We start from the raw sequence: 26,252 nt of genomic DNA on the forward strand, positions 1-26,252 counted from the left end.
TTGTCCATTCAACCCTCATGACATTCCCATGTGCTAGGTACTCTTATCCCCACAGAGGATTGAGACACTTTTCTAAAGTCTCAGCTCATAAGGGACAGACCCAGGACTCGAACCCAGGAAGTGTGACTTTGGAGCCTGAACGCTCGGCGTACAACTGTTCCTGAGTCTGCACAGGCTCGTGTTTCCTGAAAACTCTCATGAGAAGCCACTAGAAAAGTAGATTTGTTCCCAGGTGAGGGTATGGAAGTTCAGACAGGTTCGGCGGGTCGAAGGTTTAACCTTGCTGAAGGTTAAAGCTAATAAAGTATAGGGGCCCCTGGGGGGCTCAGTTGGTTAAGCGCCCGACTTTGGCTCAGGTCATGATCTCGTGGTTCGAGGGTTCGGGCCCCGCGTTGGGCTCTGTGCTGACAGCTCAGAGCCTGGAGCCTGCTTCAGATGCTGTCTCCCCCTCTCTGCCCCTCACCCGCTCCTGATCTGTCTCTCCCTATCTCTCAAAAATGAATAAACATTTTTAAAAAATTTTTTAATAAAAAAAGACTAATAAAGTATAAAGCCAGAATGTATGGTCCCCTGGCCACTAGCCGTGAGACCCTCCTCCGTACGTATGGTTAGTGGCTCTACTGTTTTGGAGTCGATGGCAAGGACTTGGTCTGGCTTCACTCCAAAACCTCCCACGTGACCTCCCACGTGACCTAAGTGTGTATCTTCCTCTGCCACATGGGGGTAACAGGATCCGTCTCACTGTGCCACCGTGAGGATTACACGAGGCAATACACGTAGAGTATTGGGCCCAAAGTTACCTACAGCTCGCTAAGCAGCCAGCAGGAGGAGGTGCATGAGCAGGGCAGAGAGGCAGAGGCGGGGCTCCCTCGCTCAGCAAGTTTATGGCTCTCGGCTGCCCGTGTGTGAGGTGGAGAAGCGGCCTGATTAAGCCCATCAGCGTCACCGCGCCGAAAGGGATTTCATTCCTCAAAGGGCATTCTGGGGAACGCCCGTCCCCGATGTCCAGGAGATGCCACCTACTCTAGTTCCACTCTAGTCACAGCACGCGGGGCAACTGAAGGCTCGGGGACTCTCTTGGAAAAGCAAACCTTAAACGTAAGCGTGCTGCGACACGGGTGACCGTGGAACCCCTTTCGGCAGAAACAGCCGTCAGCATCCAGCCAAAGCAGGACAGCTCGGAAGACAGCTTGGAACACACCTTGAGAAGCACACGCCTGGTTTAACGCTCTCGTTGGCAAGTGAGGACGAGGTGCCGTGAGGGCAGGTGGCAGGGCCCAGCTCAACACCAATAGTGGCAGAGATCATTTTGTTTCGCACTAGGCAGTCTGCAAAACTTGGCCGGGCTTCCTGACGTAAAAACTGTGTGGATGGCGGCAATCGTTTAACCTCCGGGGGCCTCGGTTTCCTCGTCTCGGAAATGGCAGCATTAAAATCCACCTCAGGGGTCTGCTGTGACACGGGCTAAAAGGGCCGGCTGTAGAGTCGGGCTGATTCTGGAGGTTCACAAAACCGGCTGCAGCCCTTGCCCGACGTGTGGCCCAAGGAAGTCACGGGGGCCCCTCTGAGCCTCTGTTTACTTGCAAAAGGGAGATAATCACAGCAACGGCGAGAGAAGTGGCGAGGACTGAATAAGATAGTGAAACTAAGGAGCAGCGCCGAGCACACAACCAGCACTCAACAGATGATACCCAAAGGACGTGAGAGATGAAGCCCCCTGGGACTGTCGCCGTCGCTCCCCTGAAAACCTTTGGGTGTCTTACCTCCCACTTCCTTGGTTTCCCTGAGTCTCAAACACCCCATTCCACATTCCAACATGTTTCTGCCCATTCTCATTTCTAACACGTTCTAGAACAATGGCCCAACAGATATCACTGGCCCAACGTGCAGGGCAAGAAATAAGCCAGGGTCCCTTTCATGGAAGGACGGTCACCCAGGAAAGGAGGAAGGCGGCTCCCTCCCTGGACTTCTCTGGCTGCACGTGCTTCCACTGGCACGGGACTCCTGAGCATTTGTAGCAACTTCCAACAGAGACGTGTACCTTTTTCCTAATGCCGTGACCATGGCCTCAAAGGAGCTGTCATATCTGAGCAAAGGGAGGCTGTGTCCCGAAAGGGTGGACTCAATGAACTCTGACAGCCCGAAGTACTTCTTGTTCTCAGGATATAAGTCCACCCCCTAAAACAGAGAGGAACATCGGTCACTCAGACACTGCATTTGTGGGGACTCAGAGATTCACACGCCGCAGAGGACCAGGACCAGCCTCTTGATCTAAATGGTGCTGACTCTGTTGTCCTTTGCACGACGCTTTATACGTTAACTTCTCTCCACAGACCCAGAGCACAGAGCATTCTCTACTGAAAGGAGGGTGCATCCCTATCCGTCAACACTTTTCCATTCATTTGACCCCAGTGCCTTTGCCAAGAAGAAAATCAGCCTCGTTCTTTAAACCCACAACTTTGTTAAGACTTTCTTTCCAACCATTTTAAGCTAGTTTTAGGGAAAGGCAAATCAACCATCTGACATTCAGCTGCTATTGAAATCAACAGGAAAAAAAAAATTGCATCCCCCTGATCAATTTCACTCCCACTGACTTAACATTCCTCGGGGCGCCTGGGTGGCTCAGTCGGTTAAGCATCCGACTTCAGCTCAGGTCACGATCTCGCGGTCCGTGAGTTCGAGCCCCGCGTCGGGCTCTGGGCTGATGGCTCAGAGCCTGGAGCCTGCTTCGGATTCTGTGTCTCCCTCTCTCTCTGCCCCTCCCCCGTTCATGCTCTGTCTCTCTCTGTCTCAAAACTAAATAAACGTTAAAAAAAAAAAAATTAAAAAAAAAAAAAAAACATTCCTCCCAAACTATCATCAGAGCCTCTCAAAAGTCAGAGCGTAGCAGATAAAACTGCAAAGACACGACCTTTGCCCTCAAACAGCACCACGGTTGAGCGTGGGGGCCACAGAGCCAGGCGGACTGGGTCACTTCTTGGCTCATCTGGCTGCACAGTCTTTGGACGAGTGGCTCAATCTTCTTCTCTCCATTTGCAAATCAGAAATCGTCCAAGCCCCTGCCTCGTGTAGGAGTTCATATGACAAAGCCCTCAGAACAGTGCCTCCCTACACACGTTAAGATGGGGAATCTAACTAATGTATGTTGGGAGAGTTTCTAAAGACCAGGAAGGGGTTAAAATCTAACTCTGGGTCAACTCAAAGACCCAAGAAACGGGGACCCACTTGGCCCCCAAACGACGCTAGTCAATCAGGAGTTTTACTAACCAGAATTTCTCCCACCTCAGCTGGTGTCATTGTGACCCCAGGCCCCACAGCCCGGCGGCACTCACATTGCTGTAGGAGGCGGGCCAGTGGATCTCATTGTAAGGGCTGATGAGGGTGTGCTGTGTCTGCAGAGCGTAAGGGAAGGAAGTCACGTGAAGCGTCACGATGTTCGGGGCCTCCTTCACCTCTCTGCAGTTCAGCAACCGGTCCACCAATCCCACAGCTGGGTCACTTTGGGAATAGAGATTATGAACAGCGCTACTGAGGAAGGAAAGGGGGGGAAAGCAACAGTGAGTGGAACGAAGGCACTCTGTAATTTTACAAGGATCAAGCAGTTGAATACGTGTGTAACTAGCCCCACCCCCCAAACCTGCAAGTGATCAAAGCTTCTGGCTCTGTGCATCAGGGATGCCCTGACACTCATCGCTTATTAAAAACCTGGCTGGGGGAACAGTATTCATGGAGGACTGCTTTGCAGGCTACACAATCCTCCTACTCCTCGAGAGCAGTGACTCTCACCCAGGAGTGCTCCTTTGTGGCCCCGTCCCATTGCGTACTTTTGTCTCCTGAAATTTTCCCCCGAGACTCCTACTGACCTGAAGCGATCCTGAGAGGATGTAAAATGGCACACTCTGTATTACATTTAAAGAACAGGACCAGGAAGGGGAAGCATTTTGGCCAAGGAGCCAAGGAGGGCAGCACAGCTCAGCCGTTCCCTGTGGGCCACGGCCTCAGCCTTCCCTTCCAGCCACCCAGCAAAACAGAGAAAACAAAGTGATTAGCCCCTTCGGCGGCAGGGAGCTACTCGGAGAAACCTACGTCCAAATGGATGTTCACAATACAGCTCTTTCTACAATTCCGGATGTACAAATGCAGGGACCCGATGCTGCATGCCCTTCATATGGGTGATCTTTGAGTTTCTGGCCAGCCCTAAGCTTCTGACCCTGTGCTAAATCAGAGCCCCCCTCTGCGATCCAACCCAGGATCTCCCTTCCCTCCTCACCCAGTCAGTGACAATGTCTAAATGCACAGCCCTTGGGCCAGTCTAGATGCCCTCCAGCTCTAACGTTCTGGAACACATCCATGGCATCGGCTTACAAATGCCAAAACCCCCAACGTCACTCATCTTTTCAAGGCTTGTACCCACAGCCCCAAGTGTCCCCCATATATTAGCATAATAAAATGTCAACCCGCCATACGCCAAAGCCACGTTCACCTCACGAGGTCCCAGTGGGCGTGGTCGTGGATCAGGACAAAGAGCGTATGCGGATTCTGAAAGGAGTTTTGCAGAAAGGACTTAAATTTTGTCTGCGCTTCAGCATCAAGCTTCAAAACATACTGTTCAACCCTCTGCTTGGTCATGTGCTCCTTTTCCAAGCCGAGCTCCGACAAAACCCCTGTAACGTGGCAAAAAACACATCACAAGTAAAACGGGACAAGAAAAACCCTTGTCACAAGCTTCTCGTTCATTCGGCGGGCGCCTGCCGGGCACCTCCTATCTGGCCGGCGCTCCGGTAGGCCCTGAGGCCACAGGGATGGGCGAGACACGGGAGAGTCGGGGCAGCGGACCCCAGGCAGACCACTGTCACACGTGTCTGCAGGAGCTGGGCACAGAGGCGGGCCTGTTTCATAGCGTGGTGTGTGCATACAGCAGCCTGCCCAGGGGCCACAGCCAAGCTGGCCTCATGATGCAGGTGATCCCGGGCACGGCGTGACTAAAGGGAAGGGTAAGGTCCGTCCCCCCGCCCCCCGCCAACCCCAGCAAAATCATCTCCCAGCCTGAATGCCACTGAGCTGCAGGTTATATAACATAAAGCTAGGACATTTAAGACGTTGACTCTTTGGGGCGCCTGGGTGGCGCAGTCGGTTAAGCGTCCGACTTCAGCCAGGTCACGATCTCACGGTCCGTGAGTTCGAGCCCCGCGTCGGGCTCTGGGCTGATGGCTCAGAGCCTGGAGCCTGTTTCCGATTCTGTGTCTCCCTCTCTCTCTGCCCCTCCCCCACTCATGCTCTGTCTCTCTCTGTCCCAAAAATAAATAAACGTTGAAAAAAAAAAAAAAAGACGTTGACTCTTCATGTATTTCGTATTTCATCCCCTTGAAAACACAGGGAGAATACATTAAGTTGAAGCAGGATATCGACACACAGGTCATTGACCTGAGCGGGACAGAGTGGAAACTCAAGTCATAGTTCTGGCTTTAATGGATTTTAAAATCTTGGGCAATTTGCCATCTCTGAGCGTCTGTTTCATGATCCACGAAATGGGGGTAATAATACTTGCCCTATCTACTTGGGAGGCAAAGACTGGTATTTCAAATCCAAATCTGAATTTAAGGGGATAAAAGCTTCTCCATGGAGCCGTCACAACGTGTCCCCTGAATGTCTCCCCCACCCCCCGCCGGTACCTGAATGCCAGACGTGGAACAGGGTTTGCTGATAGGTCACTTCTGAGGGTGGAATACAAATCAGAAAGTCCACCTTCTCGAAGGATCCTAAGTCCAAATTCTGGGTGCTGGAATCCGCAATTGAACACACATGGGAGAGGAGCTTCTGAGCCACGGCCAGCTGGAAAGGCCGGATGTGGTGGGGCTCCAGATTGTAACCTGGAACCAGAGCCCCCATAAAGGCGAGGTACACTCAAGAGCAGAGAGCTAGGGAGTCACGCAGGGGGCCCCTGTCTAGTGCACAAAGCGACCAAAGGGGGAAACACACCAACATTTATTCGGTGCCTGCTCTGGGCTATGTACCATTTCACACTGTCTGTAATTTAATAATAAAAGGATGAACAGCACTCAGGGAGCACAGAGGCAGTGACCTACTGTACCCGAAGGGGACAAAGACAGCATCTCAGGGAACGTGACACCGAGACTGGACTTTGGAAGAGGCTGCAAGTTCTCTGGAAGGGAAGGAAACTATCACAGCTCTTCGGGAACCTGGAAGGAATAAACTATTTCAACAATGCACTGATAAGCTGGAAAGCAACACAGAGCAATGCACTATCTCAGGAAAAGCGTGCATTTCAGGGTAAGAGGAGACTATTGGCGTTAAAGACTCCAATTAAAATTATATATTAGTCCAGTGTGATGCTAAGAAGATGCCCTGCCTCCCGGATGTGTCTCTAACATTGCTTCCTCACAGCCCCTGGCGTCCCCTGGCCGCTGGCTCACTAGCCCGGACCCTGGCCGCTGGCTTCCTGGCGTCACTCACTTGTGCATGCCGGTGCATCCAGGGATGCTGATTTGGTGACAGAGGAGGCAGTAAGTGACGACGAAATATGGCCTTGATTTTCCTGATGAAATTTGTCCAGCAAAATGTCAATGTCCCCCTCTGCCCAAAACAGAGAGAAAAATAGAAATGGGTTTTCCATCCCAGTGAAATTCGGCAAATATCCATGCAACGTCTACTAGGTATGAGGCACTGTCCCGGGCCTGGGGTAATGGAAATAAAGAAGCCAGGGCCCATCCAGCCCCGGAGCCCACGGCTTGTAAGGCAGGCAAACAGTCAGAGAAAATGGCACAGTGATGTGGTAGGTGCCAGGACAGAAGGAAAAGCCAGATGCTAAAGGACAGGAGGAAGGGGTCTGAGCCCATCCTGGGGGGGGGGGGAGGGCAGGGACAGTTTATGGGAGGAAATGGGTTGAGGAGCCAGGCAGAGAGGGGTGAAGGGCACAGAACTCACAGCATAGAACACACGGACTGAGGCACCGCTCCAGCAAGAAGCCGCAAGCAATCCGGAGGGGGAGCTGGGGAGCAGCCGTGCATGGGGCCAGGGAATACAGAGGAGGCACAAGACCCTCGTGTGCCCCCAAAACCAGAAACCACAAAGCCCCCCCACCTAGGAGAGCCCACAGTCAGCGCACGAAGATGGCCGGCCAGAAACCACCACAGAAAGGGTTGTAAATGCTAATACAGACAACGGAGGGCACGGCCTGAACATCCAAATCCAGGCCAGCCTCGGCAGGTCCCAGGGAACACCCTCCGAGAGAACTTCACCTCTGAGTCTTTGTTTCTGCCCTTCCCGCTCGTGACTTTACACCGGTCTCCCCACGGGCTTACCTGGACAGAGGGTGCTGAAAAACGCCCCCAACAAGTCCACCTTCCCGGTAACCAGCTCGTAATTGACTTCCTTCTGGTACTCCGCTGGGGTGAGGAGGCTCTCAGAAAGAATTCGGGCTTGGTATTTTCCTGGAAAACAAACAACTCTCACTGGGCCCCTCCACTTAGAATTAGCACGTGAGCCCAGGGACGACAGTCTGTCTCCTCTCTCTCCCGCAAGCCTGTCACCATGCCTGGTCAAGAGCAGGTGTTCATGTTGGTTAAACGAATACATGGCATAAAGCATCTTGGCCCAGGTTAACAGGATAACAAGAGGGGAAACCCAGAACACTGGCCTCGGAACCTCTCTTCCCGCTTAGTAGCCGTGTAACCTGAGATACTTAACCGTTCTGGCCCCGTTTCGCCTCCTGAAACACAGGAATAACAGCACTTCAGGACTGTCCTGAGGACTGTAAACCAGGCACTGTTTATAAAAATGCTTAGTCGATCCCTGAGGCACAACAGGCCACCAGGTTTATTTCTGAGAGTGCTACTCAAATCACCTAAGTAATTTATTAAAAAAAAAAAAAACAGAATGAGTTTAGGATCAAGAATGCTTACGGATAACTGGGACAGTGCATAGCAACAATATACACTTTTTAAGTAAATAAAAAGATATGAAAATTTCAGGCTTAAAACAAGTAACACCTGTGGGGTCATTTTTTTTAAACAGTTTAAAAAATAGGAGTATAGTGATTGGCCAAAAATTATTCTGAAATTGACAAACTGACCCACGAAGATCTATGAATACCATACAACAGTGTTAAGAGGGATGTTTTATTTTTATTTTTTTGGATGTTTATGTATTTTTGAGAGACAGAGAGGAAGAGCGCAAGTGGGGGAGGGGCAGAGAGACAGGGGGACACAGAATCTGAAGCGGGCTCCAGGCTCCGAGCAGTCAGCACAGAGTCCGATGCGGGGCTCGAACCCACAAATCATGAGATCGTGACCTGAGTTGAAGTCGGACATTTAACCAACTGAGCCACTCAGGCACCCCGAGAGTGATGTTTTAAATCCTAATAGTCCCATTTAAGCTGAGAAATCTGTTTGTATTCATGAGTTGTTCTTTCTTCTTTTCTTCAAAGAGAAATTTGAAGCCAGAAGGATTCTTTTATTTTTAGTGTTTATTTATTTTGAGAGAGCGCGAGTGCAAGCCAGGTAGGAACGTAGAGAGAAGGACAGAGAGAATCTCAAGCAGGCTCCACACTGTCAGCGCAGAGCCCGATGTGCGGCTCAAACTCACGAAGAGTGGGATCATGACCTGGGCCCAGACCAAGAGTCAGTCGCTTAACCGACTGAGACCCCCAGGCGCCCCTGCATTCATGACACTTCAATCGTGCTGACTACCCCTTAATCTCCTTCAATTTCCTAAGAAAATGTTAGACTTAGGAATTCCGTGTTCTTTTTAATTAACAGGACGAAGTTGGGAAATAATTAGCCATTGCTATTGCTCTGGGAGAGGAACTAATGAGGTCAATGAATTAATGAGGTCACTGCATTAATGTGCACAAAGATCAGCCTGGCACATAAAAGTTGCTTGACACACCCGATCTCCTCCAGGGAGCTGTCCCCTGCTTCCACTCATTCACCTGCAACCAGGGGCGTGCCCTGGGCGTGGTCACCACTGACAACTCCGCCCCTCTGCATCCTGCAAGGAGGGGCTTGCCCTGGGCGTGGTCACCACTGACAACTCCGCCCCTCTGCATCCTGCAAGGAAGGGCTTGCCCTGGGCGTGGTCACCACTGATAACCCCGCCCCTCTGCACCCTCCACTCCCTGCAGCCGGCTCCCCAGCCACCTCTGATACTCCAAAACCTCCCCGCTCTTCAAATCCATAGAGCCTCCCAGACGTGCTCCTGCTTTCTCTTCTTGTCCCCTTCCCTTGAGGGAGAGCCCATGTCCAACAATACTCAGTCCAACGTCCCTCCCCACAGCTGTGCTCCACCCTCTGCATCAAACCCCCTTCCTGCTCCGGGTCTTTACGGAGCTGCCAGACGCGGCTGGAGAAAAGACCACGGTCATGCCCACTCGACTCCCGTAAACCCACTGTGCGCAGCAGCCCCGGCCCTGTCTCCTGCTGGAGGACACAGCGACCAACTGTGACGCATCCCAGGGCCCCTCCACCTGTCCACCTGTGACGCATCCTTCCCACTGCCAAGCATACACTGCGCGACTCAGAACCACCACAAAAACCTGATCCCGTTCCGCCTCCAATTATTATCTCTGTTCTCTATTCCTTGTAAGGCAAAATTTCTCAAAACGGTTGTCTCCCTTTGCTTCTTTGCTCCTCATCTCTTGAGCCCAATCCAGTGGCGCCCTCATCCACCAGCCCACCAGCACCGCTGTGTCCGCGTCACTGATGACCATGCCACAGACAGAGGGAGGAGCCCGTTCGGACTCAAACAGGAGCATTTGGCCCAGTCGCTGCCTCTCCCTTCTTGAAGCACGCCTCCCCACCCCGCCGCCCCCCCCACCTCCACCCCTCGGCCTCCGGGACATTCTCTCCTTCCACTCTCAGGTCTGCTTCTCCATTTCCTCCCCTCACGGGACCGGGCCTCAGACAGCCCCTGCTCCACACTCACCGGATGGGTCCTGGCATCACCTCTGGGCTCTCGGGCCCCCAACGTGCTGACTACCCCTTAATCTCTGTCCTGAACTTTGGACTTTCTACCCAGCTGCCCACCCACGCGGCCACCGCGACATCTGAAGCATGGGCCGGGCTGGTGTGGGAGAACTTGAGATTCCAGCACGACCTCCCTGCCACCCCTTCCCTCCACGAGGACAATTTCAATTTTTCTTTATTTTATTGATTTATGTTGAGAGAGAACACAAGCAGGGGAGGGGCAGAGAAAGAGGGACAGAGAGAAGCCCAAGCAGGCTCCGTGCTGCCGGCGCAGAGCCCGACTAAGGGGCTCCATCCCACAGACCGTGGGATCATGACCCGAGCCAAAACCAAGGGCCGGACGGACACTTAACCGACTGAGCCACCCAGGTGCCCCTAAATTAAATGTTTTCAAAAAACAGAAATGCTTCTGCAGTTCCTGCCATCTCAGCGGATGGTGTCTGCATCAGCTACACAGCCAAAGCCCTCGGGGTGTTCCCACACAGTCCACACGGCCTCCCCCCGCCCCCCCCCCCCCCACCACAAACCCCACAGGTACCCACCCCACAGACACCCAGAATCAGGCCACTCCTCTGCGCCTCCCCCAGCCCAGCCCCAGCCGCCCGCACCGGGCACTGGATGAATCCAGCCCCTCCCCAGGGACCCAAATAGGGGTCCCAAATAGGGGGCTCTCCACACCCAAATAGGTCATTGATTCTTCCAAAACAAAAGCCAGGTCACAGCCCTTCTCTGGTCAAAATCGTGCAACGGTCTCTCAATTCACACAGGGAACAATCCAAAGCTCTGATAAGGCCGTCAGGGCCCCCACACAACGCCCTAGTCCCGTCCTCTGCCCTGGCCTCCTGCTTACTAGCAACATGCCAGGCATGGCCTGTGGCCACGTGGTCCTGGGGGGGCTCCCCCGCAGCTGTCCCCAGAGGCAACATCGCCGGCTGCCTCATTTCTCTCAGGCCCTCGCTCTTTTTTTTTTTAATTTTTTTTTTCAACGTTTTATTTATTTTTGGGACAGAGAGAGACACAGCATGAACGGGGGAGGGGCAGAGAGAGAGGGAGACACAGAATCGGAAACAGGCTCCAGGCTCTGAGCCATCAGCCCAGAGCCTGACGCGGGGCTCGAACTCACGGACAGCGAGATCGTGACCTGGCTGAAGTCGGATGCTTAACCGACTGCGCCACCCAGGCGCCCCAGGCCCTCGCTCTTAATATCCCTCTTTAGGTAGGTTCTCCTGACCCCTCTTAATAACCAGCTCCCCAAATGGGATCCTCCGACCCCGGGCCCCTCCACCTGTCCACCTGTCACTTTCTGCACTGGCTTTGGTGTCTGCCTCCCACACCAGAACGTGCGCTCCAGGCGAGCAGGGACCTCGTTACCTTCCTTCCTGTATCTCCGGTCCCTACAACCGTGGCTGCACACAGTAGGACTTCAATAAATGTTTTTATCCTGTATTAGTTCACTGACGCAGGAGTCCACATAGATAATGAGATGGCTGGGGTATTTTTGTTCTCCATTAGCTAGCTGAAGGAAGTGAGGGCCAGAGTCGTTAAGGGACCAATCACATCATCAGGTGCATGGACCCAGGCCTTCCACCCGGTCTAACTCCAGAGTTGCCCAGCCTCTCTAGGGTTTGGCAAGGTGGAATGCTCACCTTCCTCTCGGAGGAGGAAAGAATTTTAACTCAGCACGCCGGCCGGGGCACGAGCGGCGCACATCGAGGGGGCTGCTGAGCACTAACCAACCGCTGCTACAGACCCTGGGCCACGAGAGGCAAAAAGTGCGGATCTGCAAAGGAAGGGAGCCGGGAAACAGACGCAGCTGCTTTTCCCGCTGCCCCCAATCTCAGGCGCAGGGCTCACCCGTGACGGCGACGCAGGAGTCGATGGCGGGGCTGCGGCACGCGCGGACGATCACCACGTAGTTGGTCTTGGCGAGCTTGCCCTCGATGAGCAGCCGGAACATCTCGGAGAGGCCCTCGGCCAGGGAGTAGGTGCACTCGATGATGTGCACGCTGTCGTTGCAGGAGCTGGCGGCCAGGCCGGCGAGCCAGGGCAGCTGGGCCGAGGTGACGGGGGCCACGGCGCCGGGCGCGGGCGGGCAGGGCTGCGGCTGCGCCTGCTGGTACTGCCGGATCTCGGTCAGGTGCGATTCGCGCCACGAGCGCAGGAAGATCTGCTCCAGGTCCTCCATCAGGGGCACCTGGTCCGCTGCTGGCAACGACAAGACGGCAGGAGAGGCTTGGGCGCCGGCCCCCGGGTCCCCACAGCGAACGCAGGGGGCGATCCTGGGGAGCCGCGCGCAAGCAAACGCGAAAGTAACACAGTCCGCGTCACCGATGCCAGATCGTCTCAGGGACCGACCGCAGGGAGGTACAGGGAGGGCAGCCGCGCGGCCAGAAGCTCCCCAGCCCAGCGGGGCCACAGCTCTTTCTGCCTGTTCCTCAGTCTGGGTTTCACGCGTGGGTTTTAAATAGCAGCAAGGACCGCGAGCCTACGACTCCGGGGCTCCTCCTCTTTCCCTACCTTCTCGCCGTAACCACGCATCGCGCTGTCTGCGGTCCGCGCCCAGCACGGTCACTGGCCACGCAAAGTCCCTTCCTACGAGGCTCTACCGTTTACTCAGCGGTGTCTCCACTGTCGATCCTTTCTTTGCTGCCACGTAGCCACCTCTGCAAGCGCTTTCACAGTACACGACTTTATGCGTAGAGCCTAGCTTCCCGGAGTCTCGAAACTGGGCTTCCGGGGCCAACCTGTACACATCGTCAGACTGTGCCCCGAGGGCCTACGTGCGTCCACCTACCGGCGACTTTAAGTCACGTGTGACACTGGTTTTACTGCACCCTTGGCCCCACTGGATACCCACGCGTGCGTCATCAATTCGAGAGATACGTTACTTGATTTGTGGGTCTGACGCCTAGGAGACTGAATACCGTCAGCCTTTCTTTCCTAGATGTTTTCTGGCGTGTTTGTCCAAATCTTATATCTGGGGGAGTTGGAGGAAACGGCACCATGCTTGGACTCGGAAGGCGTGCTCCCTTCCGGTTCCACCCGGCGCCAGCACGGATCCAGAGCTATCTTACGATACGGGTTCCTGATCTGAAACACGGGATCACAATACTCAGGCACGAGGCTACGCCAAGATTTGATCAAATGAGCCGTTAGGCCTCCCATCTTTGAAATCTTTCCCCTTGAGCCCACGCCCCCTTCTGGAATCACGATCGCCAGCTCTTGGGAGAGCTGTCTACGCTCCCTGCGCTTGCCTCCTGTCTCCAATCCACCGCAGCGCGGCTTTTGTCCCCCACACTCCTCGGACGCACCCATCACCGAGGGTGCCTGTCACTCCCATGTGCCCAAACCCAATGGCCAATCATCAGCCTTCACTCTGCTCTTGGCCTCACTGACTCAGGCGACTGGTCCCTCTCCTGAAATGCTTTCACGGGATTCTGCGTCCGTGTTTACCTGTTCCTTCGACACAGTCGAGGGCCAACCACAGTGCAGGTGCTGTTGGACACGCAGATGTGAACTAAATCAACGTTCCTGGTCTCAAGGACCCTACATCCTAACTGGGGAGATACACGGAAAGTGAGCAAATACTGGTGCTCTAAAGGCAAGATACGGAGGAGAGAGACTCCCAGGGGCCTGCGGAGGGGGCACTGTCTTAGATATGGTGATAAGGTTCTCCCTGAGGTGACACAGGAACCAAAACTCGGAGGACAGGTCCTGGGCAGGGGCGTTTCTCGGGGGTAGATGGGTCTGCCGCGGGGCACGGCAGGGCTGGAGCGGAAGCGGAGGTGGGAGGAGGCCTGGTCACTTGGACCCTGGAACCGATATGGGTTGAGTGTGTGATAGGAGACCCCGGGGGGCTCCAGCAGAGAACAGGTACGATGAGATTCACAATCGTTAACAGCTGTGCAGAATGGGGGGCAGAGCCGCACCCTGGCAAGGGAGGGGTGTGGCGGAGGAGGGTGGGGGACGCCGCATCTGGGACGAAGCAGGGCTTTCCGGTGGATGGGATGTGGGTGGTGAGAAAGGATGGTCCCCGGCACTTCCTCTCTGCCAGCCAGCGTGGCTTCTCAAGGGCTCCAAGCGACGGGCAGGGATCCGGGCTGACACGCCACCTCGGGCCGCAACCGCTGCACCAATGGGCCCCACGCGGCGGGAGGGAGGCTCACCCAGCTGGACGAGATAGTAGACGGTCAGGAGGAGCTGCACCTCCTCGGAGATGGGCTGTATCGCCGAGGCCCCGTAGTGCTCATACGCCCGGGAGATGGACTGAGAGTTCTGGTAGCACGTGTACAGGAGGGGGCTCACGACGACGTCACTCAGGTTCCCGCAGAGGTAAGGGAAGTTCCCGTGGCCTGCGGAAGAAGCAACCACATCCGCTTGGCGACTGGCGTGGGGCACACGTGGCCCCCACAAGCGCGCACGTCGAAGGCGAGGGAGCCGAAGCGGGCAGGCGAGAGGCCCCTGGGCTGACTCACACGTCCCTCTTCGGGGAGAGGGAGGAGGGAGGAGGGAGGAGGGAGGAGATCGCAGATTTCCCACCCTTGCTGAGCTAGTGCACCTGCTCTGAATACTGACCAGGGCTCCAGCGTCTGCCTGTTCGTCGTGTCCAACCCTTGTGGTTCACAGGTGAACTCACTGAGGCCCAGAGAGACGCGCCCAAAGCCGAAGAGGCACCCCGCTGACTACAGAACGCCTCTTGTGAGCACTCTGCCGCACCCCCCCCTCGCCAGCCAGCCTGCCCCTCCCCGACTCCTCCGTGCTGGCTTCTGTTTCCCATCCTCCCAGGACTCTCTGGCAGGCTGAGTGAGGAAAATGAATCACTGCACGGACCGAAGGCTCCAGATACTGACGGAACCCGACCAATGCTTTAGCACACGTTAGGAGACCAATTCCGACGAGAACCCTCAGGGTCAGAAGAGCCTGGCCGGACTGATTCTCCTCTGCGCTGGGCATCAGCTGTGTGGCCCTGCGCAGGAAGTAGGACTTCTCTAAGTCTCAGTCTCCACATCTGTAAAATGGGTCGAAGACACGCAGCCCTCACGGGGCTGCCGAGATAACTGGATGCGCCAGATGCACGTGTGCCGTCCTGTGCTTGGTCTGAACTCATTCGCCAAACACACACTCACTGAATGCCCGCTCTGTGCTACGTGCTGGCATCATGCTTGGCTCTGGGGAAATCTGACGCCTGAGACAGTTCACATCCTCACACAACTGCGTCTCAAACCTGAGGGTGCATGAGGGTCCCCCGGGCCCCTTCTGGGCCTTCCCGCACAGCTTCTGATTTGGAAAAGGGGCCTGATTCTGATTCCAGGATGGGCCTGGGAATTCACCCCTCTAACAGGTCCTGGACGATGCTGGGCCTGCTGGACCAAGGACCACAGTTGGGGTGCCACGGCTTGCGAACGTTATGGCTTAAACTGCGTTGGGGCCCAGGAGAAAGAAACTGAGGCAGCCTCGTGGAGAAGACACATGAGTTTGGGTCCTAAGGCGCAGGTGGGGTTTGGGCATGAGGTGGGCTGGGGGCGGGAAGACCCAGGACAGCGGGCATGTTACAAAGAGTGCGTGGCTGGGGCGCCTGGGTGGCTCTGTCGGTAAAGCGTCTGACTTCCGCTTGGGTCATGATCTCGCGGTTTGTGGGTTCCAGCCCCGCGTTGGGCTCTGTGCTGACAGCTCGGAGCCTGTCTTTGGATTCTGTGTCTCCCCCTCTCTCTGCCCCTCCCCTGCTCATGCTCTGTCTCCGTCTCTCAATAATAAATAAATGTTAAAAAAAAACAAAACAGGGGCGCCTGGGTGGCTCAGTCGGTTAAGCGTCCGACTTCAGCTCAGGTCACGATCTCACGGTCCGTGAGTTCGAGCCCCACGTCGGGCTCTGGGCTGATGGCTCGGAGCCTGGAGCCTGCTTCAGGTTCTGTGTCTCCCTCTCTCTCTGCCCCTCCCCCGTTCATGCTCGGTCTCTCTCTGTCTCAAAAATAAATAAACGTTAAAAAAAAAAAAAAAAAAAAAACCAAAACACAAAGAGTGCATGGCTTAAACCAAGCAGAAAGTGCAGTGACCTTGAGGAATAAGGAGGATGGTCTGTAGTTGAGGTCGTCAGAGGCGGGTCTGCCGGACCCTCACCCCGACTCCTCTGAGGCCCCTGGCTCGGGGGAGGCACAGATGCCACCCTGCCCGTAGTGGTGCCACCGTGCTCTGTCTTCTCATCCCCGCGTTCTCACAGCGTCTCACAGACACGTAATGGCCGTGCACAGGTTACATGTAACACTGTTGCACGTTGACCTTCTTCCCAATTAGCCAAGAGGGCCCAATGGGATTACCGGCCGTGACTCATGCTCAGTTCAAACCCAGATCTGCACCCCTCTTCCTAAAGACCCTGTCCATTTTTTTTTTTAGGAAAAAAAAGCAGCGCCTCTCTTATTTCTTAATTACCGGTAAGATACCTCCCACTTGCCTACGACCCTCTCTCCTCTGTGCCTCCAAACACGATGCCAGATGCTGTACTAGCTTCTTTAGGAAGGAGGCGCACGTGCATGTGTGTGTTTTATCACACGGCCCCGGCGACCGTCACCATCACGCGAGTCCCGCCAGACCTTCACATTTCAACCTCTCCTGCTTCACCAGAAGGGGATTTCTTGGGGCGCCTGGGTGGCGCAGTCAGTTAAGCGTCCGGCTTCAGCCAGGTCACGATCTCGCGGTCCGTGAGTTCAAGCCCCGCATCGGGCTCTGGGCTGATGGCTCAGAGCCTGGAGCCTGTTTCCGATTCTGTGTCTCCCTCTCTCTCTGCCCCTCCCCCGTTCATGCTCTGTCTCTCTCTGTCCCAAAAATAAAAATAAACGTTGAAAAAAAAAAAAAAGAAGGGGATTTCTTTACTTGCGGCAAGTCTGCCCCCACGGAGCCTACGTTAACCTACTGTCGCAAAACAGATCGAGCCAAGTTTCCTGCTTCCATGGGGCGACCGTGGCCGTCTTTGGCCAAAGTCAGATTTCACAGTCAAAATGTACTGGTGGCAGAGGATGACACAGGACAATCCACCGGACCAGGGGTCCCGGGAGCAAGGGGCTGACTGATCTGTCTCCATTCCCTGGTGCTTTGTACTGGACCTGTCATTATGGCACGAATGAGTGAATGAATGTATGAGCGACCTAGTGAATGAGCGAGTGAATGAATGAATGAGCGAGTGAATGAGTATGTGAACGAGCAAGTGAATGAGTGATTGAGTGAATTAGTAAGTGAATGAGTGAGCAAAAGAGTAAGCAAATGAATGAATGAGCAAAATGAATGAGCCAATGAGTCAATGAGTGAATGAGCAAGTGAACGAGTGAATAAGTGAATTAGTAAGTGAATGAGTGAACGAGTGAGCAAATGAGTGAATGAGCAAGTGAACGAGCGAGTGAATGAGAGAGTGAATTAGTAAGCGAATGAGTGAGTGAGCAAATGAGTAAGCGAATGAGTGAATGAGCGAGTGAATGAGCGAACGAGTGAATTAGTAAGTGAATGAGCGAGCGAATGAGTGAATGAGCAAATGCACAAGCAAGCGAGTGAATGAGTGAGCGAATGAGTGAACGAGCGAGGGAGCGAATTAGTAAGTGAATGAATGAGTGAGTGAGCTAATGAGTAAGCGACTGAGTGAATGAGCGAGTGAATGAGCGAGCGAGCGAGCGTGAGCGAGTGAGTGAACAGATGCATATCATGGAACAGAATCGTTCCGCTTGGGCTTGTCGTGGAAACCTGTGAAAAGCCCTAGAACTCTTGGCATCTGACCCGGGGCAACACCAGTGACTGGTCTGCTTAGTTCCTCCGTCGCCCTGGAAAGGGTCTGAGAGTTTTCTCGGGGGGACACCCGTGGGGTCAGCCTGTCCCTTGTTCATCCCTTCAGGCTCTCCGACCTCCACCACCTGTCCCACTGCCATACTTGCCTTTAAATATCACCGGCTTGGCCTTGCATATTTTCAGCAAGTTGTCAGGGACGGACACTGGTTCTCCAGAGGCCACAACAGGGAAGGTGACCGACGCTGGTCCCACCGAGCCAACCTGGGGCACGCAAGACATGCCTGCGCTCTCTAGGGACAGGCCAGGAGAGTTAGGAAGACAGCCCAAACAAGCCACCCACCTCTGGCAGACCTGACGTCAGGCCGGCCTGCGAATCGGCTACAATCTGAGCCTCACCCCTACTTGCGGGAGCCCCCAAGTCTTGGAATCACAGACTCCTGAGGTCAAAGCATCTTCAGAGTCGCCTGATCCAATCTTCCCCACCAAACAACCCAGTCCCCTCCTCTTCAGTCTCCCTGCCACGTGACAGGCAAGCCCCTTTTAAATTCCTTTAGGGTCAGGGAACGAGCTCACTGCCATACAGGAAGCCTGGGCTTGGTTGAGCGGCCCCACCATATGAGAAAGAGACCCTCTGTTATACCCAAGTCTGCCCCCCACAACATCCTCACCGATTCACGCGGAAGCACACACACGGGCACACGCGCCCACGCCCCACCAGCAGCAGCACCGCCACGGGTCCCCGAGTCTCGGGTTTCTGGCAACGTTGCCGTCACTTACCGTACTTAGCTCTGTTGCCACCACCCTGGGCGTAGCCGGCGTCTGTCGCGGATGGAGATTCTGGGGACCACCCTTTGTGGCGTTTTTTCGGGGGCCCAGAGTTTGATAAGATACCTAGACAACATTCAGAGTACGGATTAGGCTTTCGCTAAGGATGAGCTTCCAAACACTCCCCCTGCTCTGGAGAGCACGTATTTGTTATTTTTTAGAAAATCAGAGCCTTACGACGGTCGTTAGCTGTTTAGGGAAGCGTCCGGGCGTGAGGAAATATCCTGTCCATTTCAGTGAACGTTTCGTTCCAAACCGCGCAAGTGCCTCCGCCTGGTCTCTGAGCCCTTAGCACTCCCTCACCTTTAACATGGGGTCACAAGCCCTGCCGTTAAAGGTGGTTCCATGAAGACTAAAGAGAATGTAGCAAAAGCACAGCCTTGGGGCCCACTGGCCGGTAGCCCCCAAGAGCACATCCTCCTTCGCCTCCTCCTCTCAACTGCCCCGTGAATGCCCGTGTGCTTCTGGGATAAGCCACGGTCATGTTCGACCGACCACCACACAGTTTCACCACCTGGGGGCAGGACCGCTCTACCGGTGTTCCTCTCCCACCCCAGCCTTGACCTCTAACTTCAGACCAAAGAAGTCTGGTCTGGAACAGACCAGCTTCTGGAACAGAAGCTGGTACCTGCTGTTGTTAACGAGTCATCCCCGCCCACTCTAGATAACAGCATGTGCGGGACTCACGCTCTGCTCCTGGGTTATTCAAAATATCCAGAGTTGGTTACCACATTCGTTGGAGCAATCCGACTCAAAATCTCCCCTACTTTTAGAAGTACACATTCAGCTGTGGCTGCACATTAAACGCCCCTGGGAAACCTTTAAAGCTCTCTGTGCCTGGACGCAAGCCCATCCCAGGTAAAGCGGAACCCCGCGTCTGGGGGAGCCCCGGGCACCATGGTGACTCCAAGCTCCCTGGTGACCCTAACTCACAACCAGGGTTGAAAACCACGGTGTAGGGCAAGGTTCCTACAAATCTGGCCTGAGAAGGAAGGAGCTGGACAGAAGCAGCAGGGCCCTGCTAAAACCATCCGCTCCCGGGCCCCACCCTGACCTACAGAACCAGACTTCTGGAAACAAGAATGAGAAAATGCTACCGTTCGTGGGCACCCTGGTTTTGCTCAAGCGCCCTTCAGGATCTTGCTCCAGAGTCTCTTAAAGGTGGTAAAATTATGCTTGACTCCGCCTTAGACTGATCAAAAATGAACAAAGGGAACAAAAAGTGAGAACAGAAAACAGGTGGCTCACACAGAGCTTTCGAGCAGGCGGGCTCCTTAGACACGCCTCCTCCCGGCAACACCTGAGGCAGCTACTATAACCGCTGTTCCGTTTATCTTCTATTACCTTCTACTGCCCGCACATCTGTCCTCAGGTGCGGACAGAGGCGCCCCACAGAGACCAAGACGCCTCTGAAAACCACACTCAGCTACCGTAGAGGGGCCAGGCCTCGATACTAAGGATTGAGGGTCTACAGATGTCCTCCCCCTTTGGGACACAAGCCCTCACCGCTCTGCTGGACCCAGCTCGACTCTCCCAAAGTGACGTCACTGGGAGTCGTCCCTGGGGTGCCAATGTGGACCAGCCCTCGCGGTGTCTCCTGGTATCAGGGTGGGGGGCACCCCTTGGCATTTTGGGTGAGCGAGTTTTTATTACGTAGACTTCCATGTCACTCCAGGACACGTAGCACCCAGATGCCCCTGTGTGGACCAAGCAAGGATCCTGGGCACTTGCTAACGCCCCCCTCCCCCCCCCCCCCCACCGCGAGGGGGCAGGACTTTTCCACTCAGGACCACTGAGCGATAGCCCTCAAGCCTGAATTCAACACCTCTTGTCGTTTTAGGAGCAGTTGATTAACATGGGCTTCCTCTCTCCCCAGAGCGGGCGGGAAGGCACAGGACCTCTGACATTTCGGCTGTGCCGTCTCAGTCTGTGAAGGTGTCCCGGGTGGCCAGGTGCCGAGGCCCCAAGATGGGAAGGACGCTGGCCCTGCTCTCAGGACCTTCGGTACCTGACGGACATGGATGGCCACGGAACTGAGACCAGGGAAGGTACCCCCGCTGCAGGAGGAGGGGACAGCTGAGCTAAGCCCTGAAAGGCAGGTTTAGCGGCAGTCAGGACTCAGGGCATGACCAGGGGGTGAGGACAGGAAGGGGAGGGCACTCCTGGAGCGTGGCGGTCTCAAACAGTGGGGAATGAATAAGGTTCCTCAGGTTGGTTGGGGCCAGATTCCAGAAGGGTTCGAGGGCTGCCAGGGACTAGGGGCATTCTACTTCCCACACGGCTCCTCGTTCACCGCGGAGTGGGGCCCCCGTGCCCTGCTGCCCGGGCAAAGGCTGGACGTATACAGGCCTCCACGCAGGCCGGGCAGGTGCCACAGTGCAAGGCTGCCATCACCCTCCGAGAGGTCCAGTCGTTGGCCAGGGGGCCACCCTAAATTCAGCACCTTGCCAAGAAACACCAGTCACAGCCCGGAGCGGCTGGAGGAGGGACAGAGGCTGGACCTTGGATTCCACGCTGGTTAGGACTGGGGAGTCTCAGGTCCAATTCAGAAAAGACACTGGTCCTTCCATCAGGGAGGGGACACTGGTCTTGTACCAGGGATGTCCTCTGCCGGCCATGTAACAGAAGCAGGGAAGCCTGGCCTCTAGGCTTGGGCTGCCTCTCTGGGCCTCACTTCCCTTCTCTACCAAACAGAATGTGGGACCAGAGAGTTACTACGGGCTCTTCCAGTTGGACAGTCTTGCGTGCCAAAATCCACTCAGCTGCGTGCAGGGAGGACGGGGAGAGAGGTAACCCTGGCTTACTAAATGGCTCCTGAGAGCCCAGAGGGGCGAGCACTGAGCTCGGAGTCAGAGGCTCCACGGCCTCTACTCCAGCAGAAGGTCTGTGTAACCCCTTCGTGCACCTCTTCATCCTCTTCTGAGCTTCCTCTCTCACCGCCTCTCATGCTGCCCCAGCTCTAAGGTGCAGCCCGACTGTCACCTCCTCCAGGAAGTCCTCCCTACAAAGGAGCTCGGTGATGATGCCGAGGGGGCATGGTCACTCAGTGAGCTGCCAGAGGTGTCTGAATCTCCATACAGCACCTCACCTGACCCTCTCAGCTGCCCTGAATGCAGAATTCTGATCTCCAGATGAGGGAACGATTTAGCCAGAAGGCTTGTCCAAGATCCCCCTGACCAATAAGAGACAGAGTTGAGTTTCGAATTCGTATTTATCTGATTTTGGAGCCCGTGTTTTTCCCATGACACCACACTGCCCCCAATTTCTCCAGGACCTCACAGCCCTCCTGACGTGTAGCCCACAAGACTGGTCGCCCACCTCACAAGGGGCTCCCACTGCTTCTTGCCATACACCCATCACCCAAGTCGGTGGACGAAGCCACGGCCCCACCCACACCAGGGCCTGGGCACAGCCCCACGGACCCGGGAGGCACCTGCCTGCCTGTCCTGACTCTCTCTCCATGCCACACCCACCCCGTGAGGCTCAGTGGCCCCAGCACGGTGGCACCCACAACCCCCACAACAGCATGGCCTAGAAAAAAGCAAGACACCGCCCCCCCCCCCCCGGCAGGACAGGCGATGCTACCTAATGCCGAGGGCCGTGGCATGGCCGATAGGTCGTTCTTCACCAGCTGTTGGTGCTTCGGAGAATCTTTGCCATTGAAAACAGCTGGACCCACGGCCGTAGCAAGTGAGGGGTGCTCAGAGGCTGGTCCTGGCAGCAAGAGAGAGAGAAAAGGGGAAGCACAGAGTCCGTTCATAGGAGCCCCGCTTAGCAGGAAATTACTTCTCTTCCATTTTTACCAACTAGCCGACAAGTGGTTCTGCCCACTGAGGACACACACCCATGCACGCACACCCATGCACACACACTCCTGCTCCAGTGAGCGCACAGCCCGGGTCAATGAAGGACCAGGGAGACAGGAGTGGCCAGTGGGGCCCCTGCATCCCAAGAGCGCACCCGAGGCTGATCCGCCTCCCTTCTCCCACACCCTCACCCCCCAGGCTCTGGTTTGCACCAAACACGCTCAGGACAGTTGTAGGGCACGCAGTCACCCAGGGCCCTGGGGCTCCCCAGGTCTGAGGATAATGCCGGGGGAAATTATGGGTTCTGGTCTTGTGAGGCTCACTGCTTACGTGCTCACATCAGCCAGCGTGGTCTGGAAGGCCCTCCAGAGTCGGGGGCAGCACAAAACCTTTCTTGTGGGTGAGGTGGCATGGTGAGGGGCTTAGGGGCATAGTTCTGAAGCCCACTGCCCTGGGTCTGAATCCCCTGCTCGGTTGCCCCCCGGAGCCGAGTGACCTTACTTAACCTTCTGAACACCTTATGCTTCAGCTTTCTCAGCTACAAAAGGGGACAGAGCCACTGGGAGAAAGCCAGGATTTCAAAGAAGTGTGCCAAACAGTGCCTGGCAGGTAGTGAGCGCTGAGTATTTGCTATTGGCACCATACTTAACTCTTGCAATCACCCTGCAAGTTAGAAAAGATCTGCTCCAGCTTTACAGGCGAGGAAACAGACGCGAAGAGTTGAAATCAGTTGCCCCGAACTGCCCAGCCAGAGGCTATCAGTGCTGGAAACTTACACCCAGCTATTCCGATGGCAAAGGCCAAGGGCTCCCCAGCCTCCATGGTAGGAGAGGTTCCTGGGGGCCCGGGCGCGGTGAGGACAAGAGCAGACGGCATGCAGAGAGGGAGGCCCGGGTACTCGGTGGGAGGGCACAGTTCCCAACCCTGGCGTGGCCTCTTCGTGGGAGCCAGGGCACCGACTCCCCTCGCTAGGCCCCTCTACACACCTCGTGGGCCGGAGAACGAAAACAGCCAAGCCTCCCAAGCCCTCGAGAAGGCTGCTGGAGCCAACGGCGACCATGCGCAAAGGTCCGTTCAGGATGGCGAAATGCCAGGCACACGACCCAGAAATCCCTGCTTGTCAAATCTTGACTTCACCTCCAACTGCCCGGGAGACCCCAGGCACGCAGCTGAGCCTCGGGTTCCCCAGAAGTACCGCGGGGAAACCCAAGCCTGCTTGCAGGGAGGCTGTTAGGACTCAAGGAGGCACATGCCCAGACTTGTGGGATCCTGAGCACTTGCTTGTCTCACCTGCCCCTTGCAGGCTCCCCACTGCCAACTGGGGGGCTGCTGAGGGACCCCAGTTCACCACCCCACCGATAAGGGGATCATATTACGTAGCAGACAGCAACACAGGACATCTTTCCAAATTAAAAACACAGCACGCGGGGGCGCCTGGGTGGCTCAGTCAGTGAAGCGTCCGACTTAGACTCAGGTCATGACCTCACAGTTTGTGAGTTCAAGACCCGCATCGGGCCCTGTGCCGTCAGCGTGGAGCCTGCGTGGGATCCTCTGTCCCCCTCTCTCTGCTCCTCTCCTGCTCCTTCTCAAAAATAAATTTAAAAAAAAAAATTTTTTTTTAAACACAACACAGCATTCTGTGCCAGAAACCACTACAAATTCAAGATAAAATGCTCAGGCTTTGTAGGCAAAGATGATGTACAAAGCACGCTTTTTATTTATCTTGAAAAACGTTTGGCTGCAGGGGCACCTGGGTGGCTCAGTCGGTTACTCATCCAGCTCTTGATCTCAGCTCAGGTCGTGATCTCACAGTTCATGAGATCGAGCCCCCCTTCCGGCTCTGCGCTGACAGCACGGAGCCTGCTTGGGATTCTCTCTCTCTCTCTCTCTCTCTCTCTCTCTCTCTCTTTCTCTGCCCCCCCCCCCACTCTCAAAAATAAACACACTTTACAAAAAGAAACAAGAAGATCGCTTGGGCTGCACCCTCAAGCTGCCAGGCTTGTGGGTTTAGCTCCTTTGTGCTTCTCGGTCGCCTCACCTGCCTGCTGGGCTCCCAGGGGGACGCTCGGGCTGGCTCCCGGAACGGGCTCGCTGGAGAAGGCAGCCAGAGGCCCGGAGCTCTCCCCTGGTGGGAAGAGTGAGCGGGAACAGGCACTGGCGGAGGTCGGCCGGCTTCTGAACTCTAAGGGGGCAAGACGCGTGCATGAAAACCAACTCCCCCCCCAACCCGGTCACACGAGGCCTTCCTAGACTGGAGGCTGTCCCCCAAGAGAGCCAGACACCTAGATAACCAAAACGGTGCCAATGCCATGCCAGCCTTGCCTCAGCGTAGCTGGGGGAGGCGGGGGTGCGATAACCCCCACGGCTCCGTGCCAAGGGCAGGGGGATCCGTCCGAGGGGCAGCTCTGATTATTGGGAGGGGGAGCAACCCTGAGCGTTTGGGACAAAGAGAAAAACAGAGGACACGAATGAGTCACCCCCATCGCTGCCCTTCAAGCCCAAGGAAAGAACAGATTATTACTCAGAGGCAGAGAAAGAGCTGGGAGCCCCCTGTCCTGAAAGCCACCCTCTGCTGGAAAGATTCCCTCCCAGGAGTTGCATCTAGCCTGTGAGGTGCTTGGTCACAGCACGTGATCAAAGACTCTTCCTGGGTCCCACGGCAGAAGCACCACTTGGTACCATTAATTCTCGGTACCAGGAGCTCAAGAAATGTTTACTGAGTCAAGTAAGAAAAGGAGTAGGGGTGGGGGAGGAAGGCCCCGAACCAGCCCTTCCTGAAGTCCCTTCCTTCTATTCACAGAGGCTGACCAGGAGAGGCCAGGTGACCAGAGATGAACCAACCCAGACAAGGTTCTCGTGGAGACCCCTCCTAGGACATGTCCCTGCACAGCTGGCTGAGTGGGGGCCTCTCAGGGGCCATCCAAGGCTGGGCCTCTGAAAATCCACTGCCCCCCACCCTCTTCTCTCCATAGTTGACTTAGCCATGGGTGATACGGGAGACAGGAGGGAGGAGGGAAGCCCAGTGACTTCTACGACGCTGGCCTTCACAGGGTTCGGGGTGGAGAGAGGACAGGTATCATCCGAGCCATTATTTCTCTAAATCAGAGTTTCTCAACCTCGGCACCGCTGATTATTTAGGCTTGATCGTCTTTGTGGGTTGGGGTATGGGGCAGGGGGGGCGGGGGGGGGGGGGCAGAAAGGGCTATCCTGTGTGCTGCCGGATGTTTAGCAGCATCTCTGGCCTCCATCCACCAGATGGCAGTAGCGCTCTCCAGTCACGATGGGGGACAGAATCACCCCGGGTTGAGAACCTCTGTCCCAAACGCTTGCCACAAGAAGACACAGGATGGTGTGGCCCCCTGCAAACTTTTAAACGTCCCACACAATTAGGCTGGCACTATAAATGTTTACCCATAATGCAAAGCAGCGCTTTGATTTCACGGGGCTGACCTTCTGCCTGCAATTGTGCCCATGGAGCCTGGGCGCTCCTCGAAGTCCGGCTGACAGGCACCTGGGCCCTCTTGGAGGGCCCCTGTTCACCCACCCAACCCTGCTCAAAGCCGAACTGCTCACCTGAGCCTTTCCAACAGATGAGAGGTCCTTTGGTTAGAGTCCCTTGTGCGTTGCGGACCAGGTAATACTTCAAGTGTTTCTGCTTCTTGGGCTGAGTGGTCAACTTGAGATTTATGTGATTAGAGAATTCTGTGAAGTAGCAGAAGCCTTTCTTTCCACAGCCAACGCAATTCCCAGAGAAACCTGGGGGAGGGAAACCACCACGAAGGTCTCCAACTTACCTCCAACATACTCGTCAAATAACGCAGACTTTGTGGTAATTCTAAGTACTCCCATCCTGTGCCACGAACCCGAAAAT

At 55.4% G+C, this 26,252-nt stretch overlaps 1 protein-coding gene across 9 annotated transcripts in view; it reads right to left on the minus strand.

Moving 5' to 3' along the window:
* GREB1 (growth regulating estrogen receptor binding 1) overlaps positions 1-26,252 on the minus strand; it is a 147,118-nt gene that overhangs the window by 35,194 nt on the left and 85,672 nt on the right. For 7 of the 9 annotated variants that reach the window (XM_045447702.1, XM_045447699.1, XM_045447701.1 and 4 more), the window contains 13 exons: positions 25,955-26,137; positions 24,420-24,563; positions 22,161-22,289; positions 18,528-18,641; positions 17,897-18,040; positions 14,150-14,335; positions 11,838-12,188; positions 7,323-7,451; positions 6,475-6,594; positions 5,673-5,870; positions 4,484-4,664; positions 3,333-3,528; positions 2,042-2,178 (listed from right to left, as the gene is read on the minus strand). In XM_045447702.1, the coding sequence (XP_045303658.1) occupies positions 2,042-2,178; positions 3,333-3,528; positions 4,484-4,664; positions 5,673-5,870; positions 6,475-6,594; positions 7,323-7,451; positions 11,838-12,188; positions 14,150-14,335; positions 17,897-18,040; positions 18,528-18,641; positions 22,161-22,289; positions 24,420-24,563; positions 25,955-26,137 (2,212 nt within the window). The remainder of the gene's footprint in view (positions 1-2,041; positions 2,179-3,332; positions 3,529-4,483; positions 4,665-5,672; positions 5,871-6,474; positions 6,595-7,322; positions 7,452-11,837; positions 12,189-14,149; positions 14,336-17,896; positions 18,041-18,527; positions 18,642-22,160; positions 22,290-24,419; positions 24,564-25,954; positions 26,138-26,252) is intronic. The other 2 variants (XM_045447697.1, XM_045447698.1) reach the window with 2 other exon arrangements.

The sequence above is a fragment of the Leopardus geoffroyi genome, chromosome A3 (assembly GCF_018350155.1).
Source record: "Leopardus geoffroyi isolate Oge1 chromosome A3, O.geoffroyi_Oge1_pat1.0, whole genome shotgun sequence".
In the NCBI taxonomy this organism is placed as follows: domain Eukaryota; kingdom Metazoa; phylum Chordata; class Mammalia; order Carnivora; family Felidae; genus Leopardus; species Leopardus geoffroyi.